The 15,691-nt window shown below is 38.7% G+C and overlaps 1 protein-coding gene across 2 annotated transcripts in view; it reads left to right on the top strand.

Annotated features, from left to right (window-relative positions):
* Window positions 1-15,691, top strand: part of LOC105498746 (microtubule associated protein RP/EB family member 2) — a 162,450-nt gene that overhangs the window by 19,972 nt on the left and 126,787 nt on the right. For both annotated transcript variants that reach the window (XM_011771060.3, XM_011771052.2), the window contains exon 2: window positions 7,591-7,652. Coding sequence is in view for 1 of the 2 variants with exons in the window: in XM_011771052.2 (XP_011769354.1) it covers window positions 7,591-7,652 (62 nt within the window). In the remaining variant the exon portion in view is untranslated. The remainder of the gene's footprint in view (window positions 1-7,590; window positions 7,653-15,691) is intronic.

The following is a 15,691-nucleotide window of genomic DNA, read 5'->3' as shown; positions in this document are numbered from 1 at the left end:
ATAAACAAGTATAATTACTAAAGAAAAAGCCTTTAAGAAGTATTTTCAAGTTCTATATGTTACCTGGATTTATTTCCATTAATACATTGATTTCCCCAGTAGTTATTTTATCCCTGACGGTGTAATTGGGGTACCTGCTCCACAACTTCACTGGGATATTTCCCAGTTGAGTGGAATTTAGCATGATTTTTTTTCTATCAAGGAATTCAGTTATTGATGTGGCCCCCAAACCTTTTGAAAGTAGATTCCTTTGTAAGGCAGACCCCATAGCAGGGACCCCAAGAGCAGGGCTGTTTGTTGTTATATCAGCATCCTGGGGTCTTCACATTGGCTCAAACAGGAAACTGATGCACAGAGGCTATGCAAACATTCCTACAGGTCTCTACAAATCCCATTCACTCACTTTTACCAGCTTTTTTTTTTTTTTTTTTTTTTTTTTTTTGAGGCAGAGTCTCACTCTGTCGCCCAGGCTGGAGTGCAATGGCACAATCTTGGCTCACTGCAAGCTCCACCTCCCAGGTTCATGCCATTCTCCTGCCTCAGCCTCCCGAGTAGCTGGGACTACAGGTGCCCGCCACCACACCTGGCTAATTTTTTTGTATTTTTAGTAAAGACGGGGTTTCACCGTGTTAGCCAGGATGGTCTCGATCTCCTGACCTCATGATCCGCCCACCTCGGCCTCCCAAAGTGCTGGGATTACAGGCATGAGCCACTGCGCCTGGCCTAATTTTTGTATTTTTATTAGAGACAGGGTTTCATCATGTTGGCCAGGCTAGTCTCGAACTCTTGACCTCAGGGGATCTGCCCAACTTGGCCTCCCAAAGTGCTGGGATTACAGGCGTGAGCCACTAAGACTGGCCGAAGTTGCAATTCTTTTTTTTTTTTTTTTAAGACAGTCTCACTCTGGACTTGGCCAAAAATGTTAAAATATAATTTGAAAAGATTTCCACAGAGCACAATACAGCACAAAAGGTCACAGCAGCCCTTGATACTCAATGTCTTTTCAGCCCTTTTGCTACTGTCAAAGTCTTACTTAGATTTCACATGTAACCCTTAGTATGTTACTGTGTTCCTTCTTTGCATGGTCAAAGGAGTTACAGACTATAAAGACAGCAAGCATGGAAAGCAGGGCTTTAGTTTCCACTGTGACCCAGACACTAAACTTGAACCCTGGGCTCTGAAATTGAACCTGAAATCGAACCTCTCTCTGTGCTAATTTGCCATGTAACATGCATTCTGCCACGTAACATGCATTCTGCCACATTTCATCATCAAGTGCACACATGAGGAGAGGAGCTATTCTATGCTTATGACTTTATTTTCAAAAATATCTGATTAAAAATGGATGAAAGGATAAGTGAAAATTATGTAATTATAAAAACACTTTACAGAACTATATGTGTTGTTTCTCATATATGTAGTTTTGTCTCATGTGTGTGTGTCTCATGTAATTTTTTTGAAAGAATTTTACTTTTGTACATTGAGCACTATAAATATTCTATTCTAAAATAGAAAGGGCAATCTTAAAAAATATTTTAATTCTGATTCACATAGAAAGTAGCAGATGGATAAATGATGATTCCAAGAAGAAAGGGCTAGGCTACATTTGTATGAAAAGAAGTGAATTTTTATTTTATTGTAGCTATCGTTTTAGGTATTTTCTGGGGATTATCTTTTATTTTTATAGAAACCTTAATCATAATGACCATCAGTTTATGACATCATTACTATTCTTAACATATACCACCAAAATCCATTTAGCAGTGAGCTATAATTTTTTTGAAGTCCTTAAATATACAATATAGGTCATTTGGTAGTTTGTCTTTCTTAAGGAGAAGAATGAGTTGTACCAGACTTAACCCAATATTCAGTGTAATCTGACCTCCTTTACTTGCCAGATACGCTCATTTGGTTTTTGGTTTCCCTGATGTGTGCTCAGCTCTGTGCTTCCTGGCAGTCTTGCCCTGGAGGATTTGCACAGGAGAGGGGAGGGAGTCTAGGCCTCCCCTCTGCTGCCGCTAGAGAAGGCCCTGAGCCCAACCCAAGACCACTAATTGAGGCAGTGCATAGAGGCAGGGCTTTCTGAAAGATTAATATCTAGTAAGCTCCATCTCAGGATTAATGGCCTGTGACCTTCTGCTAATGCTGCAAGCTGCTTTATTCCTAGAAAGCTATGGACCTCCCATACTAAAGAATGTGATCTACAACTGAAGGGATTCAATATGTCAAAGTGGCCATGGGGAGTTTGGAATTCAGGATACAGCTTATTCTGGAGATCCAAAGACAGCTTACTAAACTCCCTAGAGGAAAATTTGAGCTCAGGCCCCAGTACTGTTCTCTTCTTGGAAAAGCTGTGAACAGTTGGGGAGGTGGTAATGCTGTTTCTTTGTGAGGAGGATGCTTTAGCCTTGTGTTGACCAGAAGCCTCGTTGGTTAAGCACATAGCAATGAAGAAAGAATGAAATCTTCTTTCAATGGTATGGCATTATTTGAAATATTTTTACAAACATGTTTTTCATTCTGATGTATCTTTCATGTTCCTGTAGTTTTTGTGGCCAGACATGAAAGTAGCAGTCTTTGCCAGAGGATGGGGGGACTCCCCAGCTAGGATAGAGGTTCCGCTGCTGTGCCTTGGACATGGGATGCTGGAATTCTGGATTTGTTTGTCAAAGAAAGAGGATTTGACATTTCTAGAGGATGGGGAAAATGGACCTTTGTAGAAACAGAGAATGTGCTTTGTTAAAGAGTCATGACTCTTATCCTAACAAAGATATTTGGTCTTTTCAATGAAAACAAAACCAACAAACAAGCAGAGCCATAAGCCAGAGAAAGCAGCTGGCTTATGGCTGCTCATTTCTGAGGAGCTGCCCTAGTGCCCAGAATGGCGAAAGGATAAAAGTCAATGTGATCTTTCCAAACATGAAGGGGGACTTGGCAAGTTCCTCTGTGTGTTGGCGATTAAAGTTCTGTCGTTATTTAGTGTATGGTCCAGTTTAGAATACAGAACACCTGCCTTGTCATCCATAAAATAGTACCACAAAGGATAAAATTCTACTCCATACAGGTACCTGTAGTCTCAGTGACTTGAGATCCATCCAGAGGCAGGTGGATTGCTTGAGCCCAGGAGGTCAAGGGTGCAGTACATGGGGATTGTGCCTGTGAATAGCCTCTTGTACTCTAGCTTGGGCATCACTGCAAGATCCCATTTGTAAAAATAAATGTTAAATATTCCATTTCTACGCAAATAAGATGTGGACATTTTGTAAGATTTTGAAAATTCCTAGATAGTGTGAACTTAAGGGTATGAAAGATCCGTTAAAAAATACAGGATGTATTGGCTGGATGCCATGGCTCACACTTGTAATCTCAGCACTTTAGGATACCGAGGCAGGCAGCCTCACTTGAGGCCAAGAGTTCAAGATCAACCTGGCCAATGTGGCAAAACCACATCACTACTAAAAAATACAAAAATTAGTCTGGTGTGGTGGCACATGCCTGTAATCCCAGCTTCTCGGGAGGTTAAGGCACGAGAATCACTTGAACCCAGGAGACGGAAGTTGCGGTCAGCAGAGATGGAGCCACTGCACTACACAGCCTGGGTGACAGAGCAAGACTCTGTCTCAAAAAAAAAAAAAAGATACATGATGTATCAAGCTGCTATTTCAAACTCACTTCTGGTTTTGAATATGTGTATTATGAATTTTAGTGGATTGAGAAAGTACATGAGGGAGAAAGGGGAGTAACAGCAAAGAAAATTCCAACATAGGCAAGATTGGATAGCAAAACACTGGCAGTGGTTTCTGAATGCTAAGTTAGTGGGTGAGTTATTTTTTTTCTTGGATCTGTGCAAAATGGAGCAAACTCCTGATCCAGCTTGCCCACTGCTTTGGGGCTTTTGCTTTTCTTTGAAAAGGTAAGAAAATAAAACTGAGGTATCTTGCTCAATTCTAGTTTCTGTCCAATTATCTGATTTAAAAAATATATACATTTTGAGATAATTGTACCTTAAGATGTAGTTGTAAGAAATAATATAGAGAGATCCCATATATTCTTTATCCAATCTGCCGTGGTAGCATCTTGCAAACTTATAGCACAATGTCACAACCAGAATATGATGTCCATGCAATCAAGGCTCAGAACATTTCCATCACCACAAAAACATTTGTGTTGCCTTTTATAATCATACTCATTTCCCTCCAGCCCTCACCCTCTCCTCTTAGATTAGGCAACCACTAATCTGTGCTCCATTTCTATAGCTTTCCCATTTTAAAAATGTTAGATAAATGGACTTATGCAGTATATAGCTTTTGGGGACTTTCTTTTTTCACGCAACCTAATTCTCTGGAGATTCATTCCGGTTGTTACTTTCTGTCAATAGTTGGTTCCTTCTCATTGCTGGGTAGTGTTCTGAAGTTTGGATGTAGCACAGTTTGTTTAACCATTAACCTGTTGAAAGATATCTGGGTGGTTTCCAGTTTGGGGCTACTAAGTATAAAGCTGCTATACACAAGTTTTCATTTCTCTGGGGTATATGCCAAAGTGAGCAATTGCTGGGTGATATGGTAGTCGCATGTTTAACTTTTAAAACTACAAAACTGTTTTCCACAGTAGCTCTACCATTTTACATTCTCACAAGCAATATATGAGTGATCTAGTTTCTTCAAACCCTCGCCAACATTTGGTGTTGTCGCTATTTTTTATTTTAGCCATTCTGATAGGTATGTTGTGATGTCTCATGTAGTTTTAATTTTCTTTTATCTATAGGCTCATAATGTTGCATATCATTTAATATTATTTGCTCTCTATATATCCTCTTCAGTTAAATGTCTGTTCATATCTTTTTCCCATTTTCCAACTAAGTTGGTTTATTTGGTTGCATTTTGAGAGTTTTTTATTTTAGACACTAGTTCTTTGTCAGATATTGGGCTTGCAAATATTTTCTCCTAGTTTATATCTTGTATTTATATCCTCTTCACATGGGCAAAAGTTTTTAACTTTGATGAAGTCCAATTTACCAATGTTTCCTCTTACAGCTTGTGTTTTTGGTGTCAAGGTTGAGAACACTTTGCCAGTCCCAGTCCTAAAGATTTTCTCCTGTTTTTTGTTTTTTCTACAAGTTTTGTAGTCTTACATTTTACATTTATGCCATGATCCATTTTCAGTTTGTTTTTATGTAAAGTGTGAGACTTGCAGACACTAAGAGCTCTACTCCTGCCAAACACAACAGGAGCAAGCTTTGCCTCACTCCTATCCCCACTAGCAAAGGCTGGATGGGAAGGCTAGACCTCTATCCTTGCAAGACTGGACCTTCTTGAGCACCTACCATATGCTAGGTCCTGGACTTATGACAGTGGAGTGAAGGCTCTCCAGGTATTTCTAATCTACGTCAAATGACTGCTATTAAGGTATTTTAGTGTGGGCACACAGATGAAAGAGAAAGGAGTTAGTTACTGGTCTGCCAGACTCAATTAAAAATCTATCCCTTTCTAGCTGCCTGATACTGGGCAAATTGCCCCACTACTCTGAGCCTCAGTTTCTTCATTTACAATAAGACAGTTTTGAGGATTAAATTAGATAAAATATGTGAAATGACTGGTGCATAAGGTGTTCAATAAATAATGTCATTCTCCAAACTGATCCATTGTGGATGCTGAAAAATTAGCAATGGACCATTGTCAGAAAATAGAAAAAGGCCAGTTGTATACAGACAATTCTGAATTTTCTAAGGGCTACTTATCTGCTTTATAGATAAACTAGAAACCTTACGTTCCTGCTTCATAGCTTGGTGGCCAGTGGCTTGCACAGCTACTAGGTACAATTAAATAAAGTAGATAAATGAAAATTTTATTCTGATTCAGTTCAAATTTCTGGAAAATTGAAGGACTTAAGAATAGAAACTGACATGGATGGGAACCAATATTGTTAAAATCTGAATTTTAGGTTTATCAACTATCATTAAATTATAGAAAGATATAAAGTAATCATAAAATTAAATTCTGCTGCAAAATATGTAAGGAAATTCAACTTATTGTATCTGAAGGAAAAAACTTAGATTGTAGTCAATATACCTAAATTTAGTTATTGATACTATTTAGGTACACTATTCATGTTAAGTTTTCTGATTTTTAAACAAGCCCAAGTTTATTAATTATTTTTGAAATCCTTCACTGAGTAGTATAACAATTCAGCTGTCACCTTTACTTTTATTCTCTTGACACTTGCCATTTTGTTCTTTGCCTTTTTTTAACCATCTCCTTTTTCCCTTAGAGAAAAACTATAAAATATCTACCTCCTCCCTTTTAATTAAAAAAAAAAAAAAAAGAATTCTAACAGCAGCATCTCCAGAACTATGTCTGGGGATAATCACATCGTGTTGGATCTATCACAAATATTTTATTTTTACGCAATTGATTTTAAGCTAAATAATCACCTAAGTCATTTCTGAAATGGTCATAGAAAACACAGAAGAGCAATGTAGGGCTTAGATGGAAAGTGGGGAAGAGAGTTAAGACTCACACGTATATGCATGTCAGGTGATTTATAGCAGCATTCCATTGAACCATAGCAACCTCCTCCGTAACCATTCATTCCCCAAACACTGGACTCTCAAAGCAAACTCAAAGCTCATGCATTTCTCAGCCTCCAGAATTGGATTTGTCCCTCATCTGTTTCCTGTCTTACTGCCTCATTTAGTCAAAGCATGTTTTGAAAATAAACAGCTAATTCATATAAAGAAAGTAAATTGGCCGGGCACGGTGGTTTACGCCTGTAATCCCAGCACATTGGAAGGCCAAGGCAGGCGGATCACGAGGTCAGGAAATCCAGACCATCCTGGCTAACACACGGTGAAAATCCGTCTCTACTAAAAATACAAAAAAATTAGCTGGGCGTGGTGTCAGGCGCCTGTAGTCCCAGCTACTCGGGAGGCGGAGGCAGGAGAATGGCATAAACCCGGGAGGCGCAGCTTGCAGCGAGCCGAGATCGCGCCACTGCACTCCAGCCTGGGCGATGGAGCGAGACTGAGTCTCAAAAAGGAAAGTAAATTACTAAATTACTGCTTATTGATACGTACACTTTTAAAGTCGTTTATAATGCTTATCCTGTCGAAATTAAAAATCTTTTTGACTAGAAAAAGGCTGTGTTGATACTAGATATAAAACCTGGATAAACCTAAGTTTGGGGAATTCAGTACTTTAATTGATGTTGGTATTTGATACCCCACTAGAGGCACTGCTTCTTGGGGTTATCTGCCAACATGATTCCCATCACATCAGACTATCAGGCAAGGGGAAAAATAAAAGAAAAATTATTTTCATAGGAGTGACATTATACTAAGTTTTTATCAACTATTAATTAATGTGAGAACTGATCTAATAATAGAGATTGAGAGTATAATTCTATTATCTGGCTGACTTAATCTCTTTCATATGGTAAGATCGATTGACTTTTGGATATTTGGCGCGTATTTTTTCTTTAATTTTTTTCCATTGCTGGCCACACCCACTGAACTAAATTATAACTCTTTGCTTCCGTATTTTCATGATATTAAATGCTTGCACTCTCTTTTTCCTTCCATTTTTACTATTCCAGTGTCCTGTTTCCCAGAGGAACAGTTCATTTCCACAGACAGGGAGAAAGCCTGGATGCTCAAGGTAAGGTTTATATAAATTATGTTGCATGACTCCTTACTCAAAAATCAATTTAAAGTGAGTAGTAATATTGTCCTTGTAACAAATTTATTTTCAAAATTCCAGTATACAATTAAAGCCAATATTTGAGTAAATACACTCTTTTAAAACACTATTTTTTCAAGCCAAATTCCATTTCCCAAGTGTACGAAGGGCTAATTAATTGCTATTAGCAATTCCTCTAAAAATGGTCTAGCCAATTAATTAAAGTTTGATTTTGAAAAATCTTAGGATAGGTGGGGAGGGTAGAATATCAAGATATAGTCAAAATGAACTCATGACATCGCTATTTATAAATAAATGATTTTTATTTGGTATGTTAAGAATCAAGGAAGCCACTCTGTTGGCTTTGAGAGGCAGAAAGAGAGAGAGAGTGAGAGCGTGCAAGCATGCTTGTGACAGAGATGAGGAACCTAGAAAGCCTCATATTTTTCAGTTTAGGATTTGTCTTTGAGATGCAATCATTTTGACCTTCAGTTATTTCCAACTAGTACTCCAAGTCTCTCTAAGTAATGCCTTCAAGAGTCATCTCCAGGAGCCCTTGGAACAAAGGAACAATTAACTGAAATTCCACCAGATGGCAATATTTGGAAAGCCATTCAGAGAGGTCTCAAAGCTACAAGCTATTATTGTTCACACAGAATAGTCTCACAAAGTGTGGTGTGACATCCTATATTTCATCAAAGGTGCTCTAAACATCTTTTATTTTACTCCTATTTCTCCACAGCATCAAACATTTTTACTTAAAAAAAAAACAGTGTGGGGGGGCGTATTAGTTTTCTTCTTTTTACAAGAATTCTGGAATGATAAAATTAGAAACCTCATTCTTAAACAGTAATTCTCCAAACAGCAATGGTGAATATTAAAAGCTCAAATCAATGAATAATATACCATATTTGTTTTGGGGCCTCATTGTAATAAATGCTATGACTGGTGGTCATTTTTTAAATATTTGCAAAGAGAAACTGAAATTCTACTACTTAAAGGACAATAACATTTTAAGAAGTTGTCTTGATATTAAAATTTGCAGGTATAAAATTTACTGTATTGACTTGGAATAATTAGGGTTTTTTTAGTGGATGAATAGATGTTTTCCCCTTTTACTCTAGTGAAAGTGGAAATATGGAGCACTTTTGTAGGCTGAGGTGGGCGGATCATCTGAGGTCAGGAGTTCAAGACCACTCTGGTCAATTTGGCAAAACCCTGTCTCTACTGAAAATATAAAAATTAGCTGGGCGTTGTGGCACATGCCTGTAGTCCCAGCTACTCGGGTGGCTGAGGCACGAGCATCACTTGAACCCAGGAGGCAGAGGTTACAGTGAGCCAAGATCGCACCACTGCACTCCAGCTTGGGTGACAGAGCGTGACTCCGTCTCAAACAAACAAAGTGGAGATATGGTACCCTGCATGGTGCCCCAACAGCTGGAATATTCGGGGGCCAGAGCAGGCTCTAGAGCAGAGTTGGGACAGGGGTCAGTGGAAAGGTACCTGAGGGCATTAGAAATAGGAAGAACCAGGAAGAGAAACCGTTGAAGCTTTCTGTGTCTGCAGCCACAGATCATGAGTGCCCTTTGAAAACTGATCTTGTACTGCTAGCCCTTATAGTAGATGGTCCATATGTGGGGTCTGTCTGGGACAGTCCTGATTCAATTCTGTATTCCTGGAAAATAGTCTAGGTAGCACCCCCTTTCACCCTCCAAACGTTTCATTTTGGATGATAAATTATTTGATCATCCTATCTTGCAGGGTGGTGAAGAGAAAGTAATAAGAAAAGGTGGCCCATTACCTAAATAGGGTGTCACTTTATAAATCTCCTTATATATGGGGTATGGGACAAACATGTATTTAAAGAGCCAAATTGTAAATATTTTTGCCGTGCTGGTCATATAAGTGTTAGTCACAACTGTTCAACTCATTGTAGTGTGAAAATAGCCAAAGATAATACATAAAGAAATGGCCTTGTCCAGGCACCGTGGCTCACGCCTGTAGTCCCAGCACTTTGGAAGGCCGATGTGGGCGGATCACAAGGTCAGGAGATTGAGACCATTCTGGCTAACATGGTGAAACCCCGTCTCTACTAAAAATACAAAAAAAATTAGCTGGGCATGGTGGCGGGAGCCTGTAGTCCAGCTACTCGGGAGGCTGAGGCAGGAGAATGGCATGAACCTGGGAGGCGGAGATTGCACCACTGCACTCCAGCCTGGGTGACAGAGCAAGACTCGGTCTCAAAAAAAAAAAAAAAAAAAAAGGACTACACTTGGCCTGTAGACCATCATTTGCGCATCCCTGATAGATAACAGAAATGGGTTAAGGTGGTCAGAAATGGCAGAGAACCAAAGAGACAACCATCATTAATCCCTCTCCCTTCTCTCTATATCCCTTCTGGGTTGCAACCTCCTTTATTTAACCCTTTCAGGAACTAGTACAGTTGACCCTTGAACAGCATGGGTTTGAACTGCATGGGTTTACTTATAAGTGATTTTTTTTCAGTAAATGCAATCGAACCTCCATATCCACGGATTCCAAATATGCAACCAAAAGTGAACTGAAAATATAGTATTCATGGTATGTGAAACCCATGGACAGCCAGCTTTTCATATCACTTGATTCAGTGGGCCAACTGGGAGACTTGAGCATGAATGGATTCTTGTGGGGGAAGGAAGGTTCTGAAACTAATTCCCTAGGGAAAACTGTATTGCTCATTTCCTCGAGTGAGTGATCCTATCTGCTGTTAAGTAGTTCCTGAGATTCCTTTACTGGGTGTCACTTCTTGTTTTTCATCCAAATTTGTTCCTGCACCACACACAACATGGTTGTACTTTATACCTCATGATGTATAAGACTCAGGTATTACCTGAGTCTTAGCGTTAAATACTGAAGCAATAGTTCATTGGTAGGCAATTTAATTTTATGCTTTGATCCTCACTAAACAGTTATCTTTGGGAAATATAATCAGTCACATTAAGGAAAAGTTCATGTTGACTATAACAAATGTTTTATCATATTAATGAAAAGTAACATAATACATTTAAAGAAAACCTTGGGGAGAAAATCACCCATAACAACACTAGCATCCTAAATTAACTGTTTTTCTATTTTTGCATATTTGGTCTTCTTACAGGCATTCCTAATGTTCCACAGTGCATATCATAATAAGCGTGAACTTTGTATTTTACTTACTGTGAGTCACAGCATCTTTTACTTTCATGGGTCATCAGAACTGTCATTGGAATAGCAGTATAATGTTATATCAACATGCCATAGTATATGCTTTAATTCTTACTATCTTCCCATTTTCTCTATAAAAAATGCTATGCTAAATTTCTATACAGATCTAATTGTTGGTTTGGTTTGGTTTGGTTTGTGTCTATTCATCTATTTTCTAAGGTCACAATTCCAGAAGTGAGATTATTTGTCAAGGATAGACCATTTTTATGACCCTTAATCTAGTTTACCGTATTTTTCCCAAAGATTTGGAACAATTTACAGACATTTGTAGTTTTAGGCTACCAGTTTCACCATAACATTTTCAGAAAGCATTTAATTTATTCAATAGCATTTGCTGAATGACTACTAACTGTAAAGCACTGTGCTGAGTGTTTTGGGGTGTATGTGTGTATGTGTGTATATGTGTGTATATATATATATACACACATATATATATATATGAAAGATGTGCTCATTCTACTTTTATTTTGTGCCTACTATCAGCTAGGTATTGTAGTTTTTCAAAGGTGAGCAAGAGATAACTTCTATCTCAGAGCATTTGATTTTACTGGGGAACTAAGATATATGTAAATGACTGTAATAAGAAAATGAGATGTACCATAGGAGAAATACAGTTATAATGTAATGGGAGTTTGGGGAGGGGGAGGTAGAGATGACATCTGAGCTGAGCCATGAGGGTCAGTTGGTTTGGAATACTCAGGGATCATGAGGTTAGCTATTCATTCCATAAACATGTATTGATCACCAACTCTATGCCAAGTATTATGGTAAAAGCTAGGTATATAGAGGTGACCAAGGTAGAGCTCTTAAAGCATACTATCTAATGGAGTAAATAATCTTTTTAAAAAAATCAGTATAAGGGTGGTAAGCAGGCTAGCTTGCCTGGCAGAGGATTCACAGGGTTAGGGATGAATGCTGGTTTCCTCTGGAATGAAACTTTTCCATGGCTTCTCTTTCGAAAGACACAGCCTTCATCATCAGTTATTGTGTCAGAATCTGTGGGACACCTGCTTCTGGAGGTTTGAAGGTTTTGAAGTTTCTTGTAATTGCACTTGTACTGACCAACATTCTAATTAAAGCTAGCCTGCACTGACAGTCCCCCCAGTGAGTACATTTACTGGGAATGCACAGAGGATAGGCCTGGGATCAGTGAGACGTACAACTTGGCCCTCACCAGATGGTGATGGAAGTAAATCACTAAGAATTGTAGGTTTCATTTGTGTTTTGTCTTTAAAACAACTGGAAGGAACCTCATTGATAATCTAATCCAAAATCTCATTTTACAGATGAACGTTCTTAAGTGAGGAGAGGTTGAGTGACTTTTCTAGGGTTAGACAGTGGCATTACCACAGCACCAGAACCTTCACTTCTGATTCTTCTTGTTCTATGGTCACTTCTTTAATTAGCCCTGCCTCATCTATACCATAGAGGTAGTAAGAATTAGGACTAGATTAACCTAAGCATCCCTTGTATACATAAAAGCAATCAGATAATTTTTACCTATCTCATACCACAGTAAAAATTTTTTTAATTTATAATGTTTAACTAAAATTTTATTTAGGCCAGATATGGTGGATCATGACTGTAATCCCAACACTTTTGGAGTCTGACACTGGAGGATCACTTGAGGCCAGGGGTTCAAGACCAGCCTGGGCAATATAGCGAGACCTCATGTCTCTACAAAGAAAAAAAGTAAAAAGTAAAAACAATTAGCCAGTGTGGTGGCACATGTCTGTAGTTGCAGCTATTCAGGAGGCTGAAGCAGGCAGAACCTTTGAATCCAAGAGTTCAAGGCTAAAGTGAGCTGTGATCTTACCACTTGTGAGCTGGACAAATAGCTTGACCTCACTAAGCTCCATTTTCATCTTCAAAGTAGAGATATAATACATGTTGTTTGTTGTAGGAATAATTAGAGGTAACATAATTGTTGGGTGCATAATGGACACTGAGAAAATATTGAAATACTGATTTTCTTTCCCCTTCCCTCCTAGAGCTACAGGTTCTTCATGGGATTCCTCTTGTTTATTAATCAAGTTGCCTTATAAGACTTCTGATAATTAAATGATGGAATGAGGGTACATTTATAAACTGTGATGCAGAGATTAACAGTCTCATTTCTGAATTTTACTTAACTAGGCTTAATTAGAGGTTTAGAGGATTTTCTTTATGGTTCCTTTTCCTCCATTTCTTCAGTAGCTTATCTTACATGTTCTACGGATGTGTTGGTAAGACTTAAAAATTCACTCATTTTCTCTGTGTTTTATCTTAAATATTGTGTCAAATAAATATACAGAGGTAGATGATTAGATAAAGAAAATATGGCTAAATATTAACAATTGCTGAATATAGCTGGTGGGTATGAAGGTCTGTTATACTATTATAAGATTTTTTTACTTTTCTGGATGTTTGAAATGTCTCAAGCAAATTTTTTTAAAAGCATTATGTATCAAGTATTAATTAAGCTTCTAAGCTTCTACCATGGCTCCATCACTGTTCGGAGGCAGAGGATAGATTTTACATGAGACAGTCAGGGATCTCAGCCCTGATGGAGATATGGCCCACTGTAGGGAATGTTAATGAAATAGGCAGTTCCATTCCAGAGTGCTGAGTGCTGTGATGGGAGAGTACAGGTTGCCTTGGGAGTCCTCAGCAGCAACAGTTAAGCCAGAACTGGTCTGCAGAGGTCAGACAAGGCTTCCAAGTTCAGTGGCATCTAATCTGAGACCCAAAGGAAAAGGAAGAATTAGCCAAGTGTTGGGGAGAGGGGGACTTCAGAGAAAGGGAAAATGTTTGGGAAGAAAGAGTAGCAGCTTCAAAGATCTGGAGGGAAAATAAGAGAAGCATTTGGCATATTAATGAAATGGAAAGAAGTTCAGTAATGAGCTGGAGCATTGAGGGAATAGTGACAGGTAAGACTGGACAGATAGACAGATCAGGAAGGGCCTTGCCAGGCTAAAGAAGAACCCTGGGTTGTATTGTAAGAGATGTTGAAGTCCTTTAAGCGTAGAAGTAAAACTACCTGTTTTATATCTTAGAATGGTCACTCTGATGGCTGTGTAAAGGAAAGATCAGGAAGGGACCTGATTAGACAGCAGAGCGACCAGGTGGAAGATAATTAGCATCTGGCTATAGTGGTGACAGCTGGGGTAGAGGTTAATGGGTGGATTTAAGTACAATTTAGGTGGCAAAAAAAAAAGTGGAAAAAACCACTGTTACTTTTGCACCAACCTATAGAAAGGATTGGGGAAGGAAGACGTCAAGGAGTTATTCATTCATCCAACAAATGCATATTGAGTGCTAGCTATGTGTTAAATGCTGTTTCAGTACTGTGAAGAAAAGTAAAGAAAGGGCGACAGGAATAGCGCCTGAGGAGGTGCTATTTTATGTAGGGGGAAGTAATAGAGAGGGATTTTCTAGAGGAGAACACATTGATCTTTAAGGACCCTCTTAAGGGATGGCAAAGTGAGAAGTAGTCACCTAAAGATCTTGGGGTTCAGTGAGATCCCTGGGAGCTCCATAAGTGGCAGTGCTGTGGTTGGCAGAAGATAGTGCCCAGTGTCTGGCATGAGTAAGTGGGGACTTTGGTGAGTGTTATTTACTGAGACAGGACACACTGTAAATGTGAGGACAAGAAACAGAAGCTCAGTATTGCTCATGTTGAGCTTAGGGTGTCTGTGACATTAAAAAAGATATGGATATAGATATCTTTATATATATATGGATTTGAGACCTGAACCTTAGAAGAAAAAGAAATGAATTACAGCTTTGAGAGTCACCAGCATGTAAGCAGTAAGCCACAAGTATAGATAAAATTGCCCAAGAGAGTATAGAATGAGAAAGAGAGGCCAGAGTAGAACCTTGAAAATCACCAATAATTAAAATGTAGATTAATAAAAAGAGAGAGAACACCTGTGTTCACAGTAGCAGCATTCACAGTCGCCAAAGGTGGAAACAACCCAAGTGTCCATTGAGAGATGAATGGATAAACAAAATGGGGTATATACATACAATGGAATATTGCTCAGCCATAGATAGGAAATTCTGACTCATGCTACAACATGGGTGAATCTTGAGGCCAATGCATTAAGTGAAAGACACCAGTCACGAAAAGACAAATATTGTATGATTCCACTTATGTGAGCTATCTAGAGTAGTCAAATTCATGGAGACAGAAAGTGGAATGGTGGTTGCCAGGGGCTGAGAGGAGGGGGAAATAGAGAGTTAGTGTTTAATAGCAATAGAGTTTCAGTTTAGCGGAATGAAAACATTCTGGAGAAGGATAGTGGTGATGGTTGAACAAGAATGTTAATATATGTAATGCCACCAAACTGTACATTTAAAAATGGTTAAACTGGTAAAATTTTGTTATATGCATTTTACCACAATTTGAAAGTGAGAGAGATGAAGATTAGCCAGAAACACAGGAGAAAGTCCAGTTGAGTATGCTATCATGGAAGCCAAGGGAAAATACCATTTCAAGAATGAGCAGGGTCAGGACACCCAAATGCCCATAAAACTTATATAAAATAATAAAAACTAAAAATACCTATTGCTTTAGCAACAAAGAGGTTGTTAGTGATCTTGGCGAGAATAATTTCAATGGCATGATCAGAATGGGAGCTAGATGCAAGAAGTTGAGGAGTGAGGGAGAAATTGAGAAAGTGGAAAGGGCAGGTTTAGATAACCCTTAAGATACTGACTATAAAGATGGAGATAGAAATCAGGATCTGTGGGGAAGAACAGTTGATTTAAGGTAGAAGAGACCTGAGTGATTT

Source organism: Macaca nemestrina, chromosome 19 (assembly GCF_043159975.1).
Source record: "Macaca nemestrina isolate mMacNem1 chromosome 19, mMacNem.hap1, whole genome shotgun sequence".
In the NCBI taxonomy this organism is placed as follows: domain Eukaryota; kingdom Metazoa; phylum Chordata; class Mammalia; order Primates; family Cercopithecidae; genus Macaca; species Macaca nemestrina.
The sequence above is the reverse complement of the archived record's forward strand: the minus strand, read 5'-3'. Positions and strand labels throughout refer to the sequence as shown.